The sequence below is a fragment of the Corylus avellana genome, chromosome ca1, assembly GCF_901000735.1.
Source record: "Corylus avellana chromosome ca1, CavTom2PMs-1.0".
NCBI lineage: Eukaryota > Viridiplantae > Streptophyta > Magnoliopsida > Fagales > Betulaceae > Corylus > Corylus avellana.
The window spans coordinates 46,956,260-46,969,005 of NC_081541.1; the positions used below are offsets into that span (position 1 = coordinate 46,956,260).

The 12,746-nt window shown below is 32.7% G+C and overlaps 2 protein-coding genes across 2 annotated transcripts; both read right to left on the reverse strand.

Moving 5' to 3' along the window:
- Positions 1–96: 96 nt before the first annotated feature.
- LOC132167330 (vicianin hydrolase-like) lies at positions 97–5,396 on the reverse strand. Its single transcript, XM_059578270.1, has 13 exons — positions 5,120–5,396; positions 4,935–5,004; positions 3,517–3,575; positions 3,361–3,436; positions 2,933–3,010; positions 2,531–2,618; positions 2,187–2,439; positions 1,913–2,028; positions 1,602–1,819; positions 1,290–1,321; positions 953–1,055; positions 576–684; positions 97–367 (listed from the first exon to the last, which is right to left on the reverse strand). Exons 1-13 carry the CDS (start codon positions 5,276–5,278, stop codon positions 199–201), a joined length of 1,530 nt encoding a protein of 509 aa, XP_059434253.1. The 5' UTR covers positions 5,279–5,396; the 3' UTR covers positions 97–198.
- A 2,414-nt stretch (positions 5,397–7,810) lies between these two features.
- LOC132173775 (beta-glucosidase 12-like) lies at positions 7,811–12,612 on the reverse strand. The gene is made up of 13 exons (XM_059585379.1): positions 12,475–12,612; positions 12,309–12,378; positions 11,329–11,387; positions 11,170–11,245; positions 10,896–10,973; positions 10,736–10,823; positions 10,291–10,546; positions 9,758–9,873; positions 8,921–9,135; positions 8,791–8,822; positions 8,474–8,576; positions 8,286–8,382; positions 7,811–7,994 (listed from the first exon to the last, which is right to left on the reverse strand). The coding sequence occupies exons 1-13, from the start codon at positions 12,610–12,612 to the stop codon at positions 7,811–7,813; spliced, it is 1,512 nt and encodes a 503-aa protein (XP_059441362.1).
- Positions 12,613–12,746: the final 134 nt, after the last annotated feature.

Genomic DNA, 12,746 nt, shown 5'->3' on the forward strand with positions numbered 1-12,746 from the left:
CACTGCATTATTGTTTGTTCATTATATTCATTATTATTCATATATAGAAAAAAGATTAATACCTATAATGTATAAAAGAAAGAAATCTTTAATCAGTGAATCATAAAGCTAGGCCGGAGAAAGACGATTTTCTCTCTTTATTCACTTAACTCTCTCACAGAGTAACATCATATTTAAGGAGAAACGTCATTTTACAGCTTATTTTAGGAGGAACATCTTGAACCAATACGAAGAGTACTTGACATATCTTTTTAAATTATCCTTAAAATCTATAAAAGTGAAGCCAAATCGAACAGTGTAACCGGCATCCCATTCAAAGTCGTCAAAGAATGACCACGCATAGTATGCCTTCACATTTGCACCATCTCTGCCAATCACAGTTAAAAACTTAATTAAAATCCTCAAGCAAAATTAAAATAGTTATATTTATTACTATTTTTTTTTTTACTATAAATCCTTTACTGGTTTTTTACTTTCCTTTGAAAAAAAAAAAATTTGAATGGAAATTTTTTTTTTTTTTTTTTTTTTTTTTAACTCATCTAGTATTACAAATATATTTGTTGAAAAACACTCACTTGATAGCTTTTGCAAGATATGATAAATGCCCGTAATGGTATCTTATCCTCAAACTATCCTTGCGGGCATCTTTAATTGGTAAAGAGCTATTATTTGCGTCAGCCAGTCCTGCAAAGAGAGAGTACAATAAATAGTATTACTAATACTACTTAAGACACGACGAATAAAAATAAAGAAAAATTATACTTAATTATCTCTCAACTTACCACCAAATTTACAACGCTCTCTCAATATTTCAAGAATGGTATAAAAAATTGGTAAGAAACTTTAATCAAATTGAAAAAAACATTATAAATTGGATGGCATATATTAAGAGGGTAGATGTAGTTTCTTCTAAAAGTAAAATAAATAAATAACAAGTGATAAATTGTTATACCGTTTTCCGTTATGTATATAATAGGATTGTTGTATTTTTCTTTTATATATAGCAAAAGCTCATGGATTCCCTTCGGATGGATGAAAAGCCAGTCCAAATCTGTCTGCAAAATCATTTACATTATATTGGTTATCAGCAACATAGCACACAAAAATATAAGTAATGTTACTCTTCTCACCTATTTATCATATACCGATAACATGATGTATTTTAAGTGTTTTTTTTTTTTTTTTTTAAGTGTCTAACATGATAATAAATAAGTTTAAAGAGTAGCATTATTTCACAAAAATATACACATGCATGCTCACGGAGGGAGAGAGGGTTTCTATGTGTTTACCGGAGTACCGATAGGAATCCCATTTTTAGAAGCTGTGGCAACAAATTACATAAATTGGATTAGATAATAAAGGATAGGACAAAGTTTTCATTTAAACTAGATTGGAGAAAATTTCTCTAATTCAATCGATTAAATTAATATTTGTCTTTAGAGTATGCGATTTTTCACATGTTTTTTTATATGCTTTGTCAATTCTATTAAAAATACATGTGAAAATTACATACTCTAAAAATATATGTCAGTTTAATAGACTGTGTTGGAAGAATTAAAAAGCAAATAAAAAAGAAAAATGATTATAATTTTGGAGCATACTAGTGAGAGTGAGTTGTCTGTCTGTAACATAACTGACATTGACACCGTTGGTTGAGGGAGCACTTTCTGCATAGTTTGTGGTGTAATAGTTTACACCAAGAAAATCAAGAGATCCCTTTAGCAACTTGGATTGAGCTTCAGTGAATTTTGGCAATCGATTACCCACCAAAGATTTCATGCTCTGTGGATAGTCACCATATATAATCGGATGAGCAAACCTGCATGAATTTCGAATAATATTAAACATTTTGGTGCATATGATAGCAGCAAAGTATAGTTCGAAAGAAATTTTTTCATGAGAAAAAAAATACCATCCAAACAAAAAATCTAGAGCTCTAGACGCTGCCTCACGGCAGGAAGCTGTTTGGTATTTCGGCTCAAACCAATGGCTCACTATTGTGATCCCAATTTTCCCCTTTTGATATTGCTGCACACAATTCATAATAAGTTAATCAAGTGAGGTCCAACGAACACTTTTATAATATTCTCTATTTTGTCAAATGAAATAATTAGCAAGGAGTGTCACCATCCTCCTTTTCTTTTAATTTTTTTTTTTTTTTTTTTTAATCTTTTGTTTATACAAACCTGGTATTTCTCCTTGTACAATTTCACGGCGGCTCCGTGAGAAAGAAGCAAGTGATGAGCGACAATGTAAGATTCAGTAGCGGAGTTACCGGCGGTGCAATTTCCAACGTAATTCGAACATCTTCCTGGTGCAAAAGTACCGCTGGTGTATCCATTGATACTTAATCCATTTGGTTCATTCATTGTGACCCAATGCTTAACTCGATCACCAAAAGTTTTGAAGCAAAAATCAACATAATCTGTATAATCCTTTCTGCTCATAAAATGGGACAAACATATTTACTGATACGGTAAAACTTTTTGGGCATTGGAAAGTTCTTTTTTGTGTTTTATTTTTTACTTACACAAACTTGGGATTTAAGAGTCCACCATATTCATCTTCGAGCACTTGAGGGTTATCATAATGTAAGAGAGTGACAAAGGGCTTGATACCTACCAAAAAACACTTCTCACATTTATATAACATCAAAACGTTTTTTTTTTTTTTTCAAATAAAAAAAGATAAGAAACTTTTAAAAGCCATTATCCAACATATCCTTAAGCCATTGGCTTATATATGGTATCTTTTCCATTTTTAATAGGAATAGGTGTTCGATTTAGTAGGAAAACAGATTTGATTGCCTAAATTCTTTAGTTACTTATGATTAGAGAAATAATTTTCCCAAAGAAATTGACATGCATGTATATATGGAATTAGAAGAAAAAAATTGTTGAAAAAGAAATGACAAGAATTAATGGAATTTGACCATTAGCCAGGAGCTCGTTGATGAAGTTGTTGTAGAATTTGAGACCTTGTGAATTCACTCCTCCGCTTAATTTGCCCTCTGTAAGCATAATTGTAATATTAAATATAGACAAATGCTAGAAACTATATTTTTCTTTAACTTTGCTAATTAATGCAATACTACCAATTAGCTATTTGATCTGCTATTGTTTAAAAAAAATAAAAATTTCAAGAACTAATTAATGCTGCCATAACAAAATATAATAAAAATAAGTCTCTTATATATTATTGGATCCATTAGAGAAGTACAATATTGAATTGTTAATGGATTGAAATGGGTCCCAACAATGAGATCATCTTATAATGAGACCCATCTTACATGATTAATTATTTAGTAATTATAAGTAGAGACCAATGGGCGGTGGAGATTGATCTAAGGGATGATCTTACTCGGTAATATTCTGGACCATGAGATAGAAAATCTGAAGGAGTCTAACCCAACTCTTTTCATCAATTGTATGTCCTCCTGTTGAATTTTTTGATTATTAAAAGAAATAAAATAAAAAATTTTCGACAGTGAAAACTTATAACAAACATTAATTCTACCTTATAACGATGATAAAGGTCAAAGGCTACATCTCCGCTGCTACCATCCCAAATTTTTTCTGTCAAGCCACCATATAAATTTCTCAAAAACAAAAAATGCCAAACAAAAGAAATTGAACAATAATTAGGAATTAAAGACGCACATGATAATGTTAAAAAATGTTAAGACAGATCCATTTAGATCGATTTTAATTTTTTTTTTTTCCAAACTCGTCAGAATGGCTTATGAACACTATAAGAGGCAAACTATCATTATTATAATTCATATCATCAACTCGCCTGATTTTTCGTAATATTGGAGGGGTAACACAACCAAATAATTTCAATAAGAAATGTTTGATATAAAATGGTTATAGTTAGTCGTATAGACAACCAAATAATTTCATAAATTTTAAATATAATGAGGATAAATTTAGTAATTAATTGGTGTACTCTTTTACACGAAAAAAAGAGGGAAAACTTCAGAAAGTCCCTTAAACTAGACTTCTAGCCGTTTTGACATACCCTCTAAATTTTCAAAACTTTCACTTAGGCTCCATGAACTTTGGTTTTCTCTCATTTTAGACCATTTTAACGTTAAAGTCAAACAATTTGACTTTTTACACCCATTTTACCCTCCCCCAAAACTATGTCGTTTTGTGTCTTAAAACTACAACACATATCCAGCCCAAAACGACGTCGGTTTAGGCATTAAATTTTATTTTTATTTTTTTTAGGAAAAGCAAAATTAAAAAAAAAAAGAAAGAAAAAAAAGAGAAAAGAAAAGAAATGATTGGGCGGCAAAATAGGTGAATTAGGCCACCCATAATAAAAAAAAAAAAGGATCGGGTGCTTTAGGGTGGTTGGTGGTGGGGTGGTTCAACTACCCATCTTGGCCGATATGGGGTGGCGAACCACCCAAAAGAAAACTAAAGGGTGTTCGGCTACCATCCTGGTAGGTATGGTGTGTCACAACCGGTTCCTCTAAAATCACCGACCACCGCCCCTTTTTGGCCGTAGAAATGTCCGTACCCCAAACCAAACCGACCACCTTTTTTAATATTATGCTCAAAACTACATCGTTTTGGGTTGTATGGAGATGTAGTTTTGAAGCCAAAACGATGTAATTTTGGAGTCCAAAACGACGTAGTTTTGGCTGAAGGTAAAATAGGTATAAAAAGTTAAAAGAGTCCAAAGTGAGAGAAAACCAAAGTTCAGGAGCTTAAGTGAGAGTTTTAGAAATTCATGGGAGGTATGTCAAACGGCTAAAAGTTCAGGAAAGCTTTATGAAGTTTTTCCAAAAAAGAATAAACATGCATATATATGCATGACTGAAAGCTAGCAAAAATAGGAAGACCAAAAAATCAACATGTTAACAAATGTTTGAACATGTTGGGATCTCATGAGTGTTAGAATCACAAAGACAGAAAGAGAGAGACCTGGATGTTTCTTGGTGAAAGCATCCCATATGCTAGGTCCCCTTCCATCGATATGAGCTGCTCCTTCAGACTGGCCAAAAAGGAAATATAATTAATGTGCTTTTCCAGCTTCTTGCTTTTGTTAAAGGCAGGGTAAAAATGCAGGCATGCTAATTGAAGCCTGAAAGTAGTCAATATATATATACCTGATAAGCAGCAGAACCAGCTCCAAATATAAAATCAGCAGGAAAACTGCTCCGGTTGAAAGGCATCGAATAATGGCTGGGTTTTGCAGCTTCAGTGCAAGCACACAAGGAAGCCAAGGCCATGAGGCAGAATAGGAAAGGACCTTTAACTACTGCCATCTCTAAGTTTGCTGCTTAAACCTTCAAGCTCTCCTATATATATATATATAAAGAATTTCAAGAGGGATCAGTTGATTGATTCAAATCATTGTACTGTTCTTTCTGTAATTCATATATTATTTTAAACCATGCACGTTCGTTTATCTTTTCGTACTATTCTATTATTCTCCTGGCAATTGATGCACTATGCAGCTCACACCTTCTCCATATAGATATAATTTTTTTTTTTTTTTTTCAAAAAAATTAAAATAATAAAATAATAATAATAAAAAAAATCACGGCCGGCGTGCTTCACTGTTGAAGCACGCCGGGCTTGCTCAATATCTTTACCCCTATATATGTGGTGCATCATTATTATATCTCATAATATTAATTAAAGGAGGAAATTTATTATTTTTTATTGAATAAATGTTAATTTAACAAGATAATAAAGTTAAATGACACGTCAAAATAAGTATATTAAACATATTTCCTTTTTTTTCTAGAAAAGAAAGGGCAGTCGAAGTAGACCAATTGTAATTATTTTATCTAAACGTGACAATAGTAGCACTTGTCCGCTAAGAGCAGTACAAAAGGAGCTTAGATGGTAAAAATCGCGGGGACTTCCTTAAATCCAATTAAACTATAATTTGACTTAATAGCATCAAAACATCAATTGGATCCAAAGCAACTAAAACTAAGAAGATTAATAATTTCAATTTTCAACTTTAATCCTGTAACATGCCCAACCACTTAAAAAAATTTCTTGAGGTCACTAGACCACCACAACTAATATATAGTAAGTATTAAAATATTAATGATTGACATGTTTGTATATTATATATGAGCTAAAAAAACAAAGTGTATTTTTTCAATATATATATATATATCACGTGGAAAAGAATTAGCCAACGGTACGTCAAGTTTCTTCTCTTGTTTTGGATTTTTCTTTTCTTCAGAATATGTAAGGCCTTGTTTGGCAACTCATTTCTCTCCCCTTCTGTTATTGGTCATGCACAATTTTCTTGAAAAATTAAGATAAAAATATTTCAACTATTTTTTATTTTTTATGTTACACAATTTATTTTTTATTGCTATTCAATATTTTTTTACTACAATAATAAAGACAGCCATTTGTACCTAACCCTAGAGACAATGGCCTTACGTACAATGATGCATGGAAAGGCAATTATTAAATTATATATTGTACGTTAAAGACACATGGGAGGACTCTCTCTAGTCGGTCTCACCCATTCGAGAAAGAGGGGCCGGGGGCAAAGATGCCAGCTCTGTCTGCTTTTCCACTGAAAAAGAGGTCTTTAAATAATTTGGCATGTCGATGCAGACGAATGCACGCAGATAACGTGGATCGATCATTTCCAAATTATTTATAGACATGAATGATACGTATTCAGTGGGGTCAAGTTCATAGATTTCATCTTTGTCTCTTAAAAAAAAAACAAAAAAGGAGGTGTTTCACATGTTCAGAAGAAAGAAGGTGTTTCGCATGTTTAAAAGGCACATGTAATTTTTATAGATTTGATTTTTCAATCTAATTTGAAGAAAAATTCAGTCTATTTTTTATTGTGTATTTATTTAAGGCATCTTTAAAGGTTAAGGATATTTTCCAATTCAAATAAAATTTAAAATATCAATTTTATGGTCGAAATTCAAAGTTGGTACATCTAACAGTATAAATAATTATATATTATTTAAATTTTTTAAAAGATGTGCTAACATTAGCTTCATATATACTATTTTATATGCAATTTATTATTATTTTTTTTAAAAAAAAAAAAATGTCCACACACAAAAAGAGGAAAAAAAAATATTCCAACTAGTGATCTTCCGTTCATAAAAAATAATTTTAAGTCGATTGAGTTATCAATTGAAACGTTAGATACACAATTTCAAATCGTGATCTTGGAGAGAATCTTATTCTATCATTGCAACCATAAAGTTTACCTAAAGATGACAATTTTCATTGATAAATTAATTGGTATGATGCAGAGGGATCAATAGGAAGATTAAACAATATTATCTCATCAATATTTTGGCAGACTCGAGAGGGGCTTCGTTCTTTCTAGTCCACAGATCTATACAGAACTTTAAGTACTGAGACCCCACAACCATCAAAGAGGATGGCCTATTAATTTGTTGTAATAATTCATCGACAGTTCAAACATATATATATATATATATATATATATATATATATATATATTATCATGTTTCTCTCCTTTTCTTTTATTCTTTTTCAAATCTCTAATAATCAATCTAGATAGGCCCAGCTTTCTGCCAAATTTCAGTGTGGACTGATAAAGATAACAAGCTGCACGTGATAAGTGTCATACAAATTCAGAACACCATGACGCATCTACAGATCACTCCCATATATATATATATATATATATGGATTATGGACCCATATCATGTGCATGTATCAGAATACAAAAGATGCAAGAAAAGTAAAATCTGTCATTTTCAAATATTTAAATTGTCTATACATACTGTTTCATTTTATTTTTCAGCTTAATTCATTAATTCTGATGTTTATTTTATATGTTTCGTTGGATTTAGAAACTTCTTGAACCACTTGGCTGAGTTTTTAGGGTATCTTTTTAACCCGTCCTCATAATCTACATGCACCATCCCAAACCGAACGGTGTATCCATCGCCCCATTCGAAGTTATCCAATAATGACCATGCAAAGTATCCCTTCACATTCACTCCATTCCTGTCAAAATCCAAAGAATATTCAATCCTATAAGAATCATTTGTATTAAGTAATGTTACGTACTCTTTGCACCCATTTCACAGCCGTTGACGACATGTGACGTTCTTTTAAGTCACTTAAAAAAAATAAAAGAAGAAAAAAAATTACTTAAAATACATCATGTCAACTGGTATGAAATAAGTGTAAAGGGTAGTACCTAATATTACTACTACATTTAAATAGCTAGATTGATTTGAAAAAAATTCTTCCGACATAATTTAAAGAAAAGTTTGTATCTAAAATAATACTCACATTATGGCACTTTGAACAAATGAAAGATGGGTATTGTAGTAGTCAATTCTCATGTTGTCTTCAAGAGAGACTTTACCATTATTAAGCTCATCGACTCCTACAAAACAATTGCATAATATAATGTATTAGTAAGGATTTAATTAGGATGGAGTAGATGATCCAATTAATTAATTTGATGCAGAATTTACCGTTTTCAGTTATGTAGATGGCTGGGTTGTTGAATTTATTTTTGGTGTAGAGCAAAAGATCTTGAATTCCTTGTGGATACATAAAAAGCCAATCCGAAGCAGCCTGCAAAATCATTCAGAATATCTAATTAAAGGGTTAAAAAAATTGGTGTATGTTAATTAATCACTAGTTAATTAAATAAAGGGTAATTTAACATTTTTTCTATATGTTCTACTGTATATTATCATCATCTACCATCTAATCCTCATTGTGATTCCATGCAAATATAGAATATACATAAGAATTAACTTCTGGAAGAAACAAAAAATAAGAATACCTTTGGACCGATGGGAATCCCATTTCGCTCACCTGACGCAATGGATCGATTACATAGAAGAAGTTTGTGGGGATTAAATATTTAGGAAAATTGATGAATATTCAAAAAAATCATTAGAATAATTACTAACTTGTAAATCTTAGGCATGAATCTGTGAGGTAGCTAAGCTGTTGAGTTTGGCAACGAACATTTGAAGCGTAATTTGCAGTGTAGTAGTTTATCCCAATGAAATCAAAAGATCCTTTAACCATTGAAGATTGCTCCCTCGAAAATTGTGGCAGACGTTCTCCTATATGGGTAACCATTTCTGCTGGGTAGGATCCAGATTTTAGAGGTTCCATAAACCTATAAATATTATGGAACATCTCAAATTAGCTATGTGCTCAAAGTTATTGAAAAGTAATTAACAAGTTTGATTTTGATCGATTGATCGAGACTCCGTGTTAATGTAATGCCTTAATTTTATGGAAGGAGAAATTTCACTTATTCTCTCGAACTGCATGTTATGGCTTTTACAATGTTGTCCTAAAAGTTCAAATGTTTACAATGTGAGTGTTTCATGTGTCATCACAATTAAAGAAGCGAACATTACCAAAATAGCTTGTTTAGAAAGAAAAAAAAGTGCAATACGCCCAGGAATAAAAGGGGCATTTTACTAGTTAGCTATTTGAGTTAACGAAAAATCTTAACGGTAGAAGTGATTGAAAGGAGCTGATACATCAAACATCTATATATATCATAAACTTTAGAACTTTGAAGGCGTTGTTACACAAGTCACAAACCATAAGCTATGATAGTTCGAAGGGGTAAGTGAAGTTTCCCTTTTATGTATTTGAGTCTAATTAATTTATATCTAAATCTTATTACTACTTCCTGATATATATATATATTTTACTGTTATGACATCTTCGTTCAAAAGTTGAGACAAATCTAAAAGTACTTCAATCTGGGAGAAATGCTTAATTACCAGCCATAGCTGAAAGCAAGTCCTCGAGATGCTGCATCATTGTCTGCAGTTGACCGGGTTAATGGCACGATCCATGGTGAATTTAGTGCAATCCCAATTTCTCCCTTCTGAGATGGCTACATAAATAATCATATATTCTTAATTTGGACTTTTCAGCTATACAATATTCATATTCCTGTAAGGATCCTTGGAATTCTCTGCTCTAATTTCATAAAATCTGGGCATGGCATGTGATGGGTCGGGGTTCAGGTGCATGTCCCAAGAAACTTAGGGTACGAGGCTCACATGCACAAAGCACTTGGGCTAGCGCTCCGTACCCCATTCTTTGCCCGAATTTTGTAAAATTTAGGTAGAGAATTTCAGATGATCCCGATCATTCAAAATCACATTGATGATTGAAATCATGCTCTCATCTCCTCATCTTAATTTAATTAGACCCTTCAATTTTATAAATAAGTGGAAGATCATCATACTGATTATTTCTGGTTGAATATGGTCTAGCACATGATCATAAATTAACAACATGAAAGAACCTGGTATTTGTCCCTATAGACGTTGACTGCAGCTGCATGAGCAAGAATCTGGTGGTGTGCAACCACATAGGGTTCAGTCCCCGAATCACCCCCAGCGCAGCTTAAGGGCAACCACTTTGAGCACCTGGCTGGTGGAAATGAACCATATGCATACCCCAAGCTAGTGAAGGTGAGTGGCTCATTTAAGGTGATCCAATGCTTCACTCTATCACCAAATTCTCTGTAGCATAGCTCAGAATATTCTATGAAGTCATTCCTGTTTATATAGTTAAATCACATATTTGGTTTAAGTCGTATGGTTGAGAGTGAATCCGGATCTCCTACGATTATCACATATTAACCTTTTCACATTTGTTGCCTCGAATTGTTAACTAACAATTCAGACAGCAAGATTGTTGGAAACCGAGTTGGGAGGAGGACATATATATATATAGTCATTACTTACACAATTTGGGGATTCAGAAAACCTCCATAGGCATCATCAAGTGCTTGTGGAAGGTCCCAGTGGAAAAGAGTCACAAATGGCTTCAATCCTGTAGGAGATAAAAGAAGTATTTATTTGAAGAGAGAGAGAAAGAGAGAGAGAGAGGGAGTTGGGTTCTGACCATTGGATAGAAGCTCGTTAATGAGATTGTTGTAATATGTAATTCCTTCAGGGTTCACTCCCCCACTCAATTTTCCACCTGAGTGTATAAGATAGAACTTGAAATAATTGACACTAGCTAGTACTGTTGTATGGAATCACTAAATAAGGGTAGCAATTCAGGTTTATGGGTTGAGTTCATGTCATGTCAAGTGACGAGTATATAATTATATTGACCCAACAACGATCCATTTAATTAACCGTGTAAAAAATAAATGTTTTAGTCATTAGCTTACTGGGTAATAGCCTGGACCAAGAGATAGAGAATCTGTAAGCATCAAATCCGATGTCCTTCATTATACCCACATCTTCCTGTCAAATTACTCAAAATATTATCATCCCACATCTTCGAATATTGCTTACCTATATTGAAATAAGTGGTATATATATAATACCTTGTAACGATGATATGAATCATCGGCAAGCACCCCACTAGTATGGTCCTTTATCTTATCTGCAAAATTACCACCAAATAATTTCCTCAAATTGTAATGTTTACGTATGCAACTAAAGATATTGGATCGATTGAAAAGCTTTGTTCTAGTAAAAGCATTTCATCTAGAATTTATGGCTTCGAGACTTTTTTTTATATAATAATAATAATAATAATTTTGGGGGGTCATGATCAATAGAGTAAAGAAAAGAAAATGATAATAATCATAACTAAAACAGGACTTCTCCATTACACTTGGAAGTTATTTCGTGGTTAAGATTAAATTTCACAAATTTAACCGTGTATATATTACCACATGTTGAACATATTATCATATTATTTAAAATTTTAAATGATATGATATCATGCATGTACACTATTAGATGGAATAAAACTAATCTTGAACGTATTGTCATTTCAAGTGAAATCGAGAGGACGGCTGATTGTTGAAAATCTCAATTAATTGATATATCATTAATTTATGTTAAGAGTCAATGAATTTTTGAGTTTCTATTTAGGACTTGTTATTGTGCAAGTGCACCTACTTCTCTTTCTCAAAGCCATGATCTTTACAAGGCGTTGAACACCAAAAGAAAATGTAATCATATTCTTTTACGTACAACACAAACCATCCTCTGGAATTGAATTGTTCACCTACATTAGAAAGTTTCAGAAAATTTTTGCTTTTGCACGGTTTGAATTGAAGTAGTTGAGGATAGTCATGAATGACCACGTACCAACCTCTGAAGAAAAATTCACACAATACACTACACTTCTTTCCTAACACATACGCAAACACACAAACGGACGTGGCGGATTTTGTATAATAGGGTAGCCCTATCTAAATATGGCTTGAGCTATCCAAACATCTGTGCGGGGTTCAGACAAACTCTTATATGAGATTGTCTTATTGCAGGGGATATAAATTCAACAAAGACGTACCTGGGTATCTCTGAGTGAAAGTGTCCCATATACTTGGTCCTCTACCACCTTCATTTGCTGCGCCTTCATACTGCACAGTGAACAACAAAATCAAATTTAAAAAACCCAGTTGTGTCATGGGTTTTGAGCATTCATTAAAGCTTAATTACGTAAATCCAAAACAAACCTGGTAAGAAGATGAAGCTGTGCCAAATAGGAATCCCGCCGGAAAACTGCTACGATTAACATAATTGGGAGTGGCAACGCCACCGGAAGCCACCAGCTGGACAAAGAGAAAGAGAATGAGAGGGCCTCTAATCACCATGGTTGATTGCTTTTGATTCTCATGCAAGCTATCCCCCTTCTTAATCTACCTTTATCATACAGGCTAGGAAAGCATATTAATATATAATGAATTACAAGATTTGTTAAATACCCCTAATGCCGTCAAGCTTTGAG

Excerpts from the sequence above, each read along its gene's own strand:
- LOC132167330 (XM_059578270.1), bottom strand. The coding sequence starts at position 5,278 with ATGGCAGTAGTTAAAGGTCCTTTCCTATTCTGCCTCATGGCCTTGGCT. Across the intron at positions 3,576-4,934 it reads TTTCACCAAGAAACATCCAG|AAAAAATTTGGGATGGTAGC; the intron begins GTCTCTCTCTTT and ends GTGGCTTGACAG. Across the intron at positions 1,820-1,912 it reads CTAGATTTTTTGTTTGGATG|GTTTGCTCATCCGATTATAT; the intron begins GTATTTTTTTTC and ends AAATTCATGCAG.
- LOC132173775 (XM_059585379.1), bottom strand. The coding sequence starts at position 12,612 with ATGGTGATTAGAGGCCCTCTCATTCTCTTTCTCTTTGTCCAGCTGGTG. Across the intron at positions 11,246-11,328 it reads ATTCATATCATCGTTACAAG|GAAGATGTGGGTATAATGAA; the intron begins GTATTATATATA and ends GTAATTTGACAG. Across the intron at positions 7,995-8,285 it reads TTTGTTCAAAGTGCCATAAT|GAATGGAGTGAATGTGAAGG; the intron begins GTGAGTATTATT and ends GGATTTTGACAG.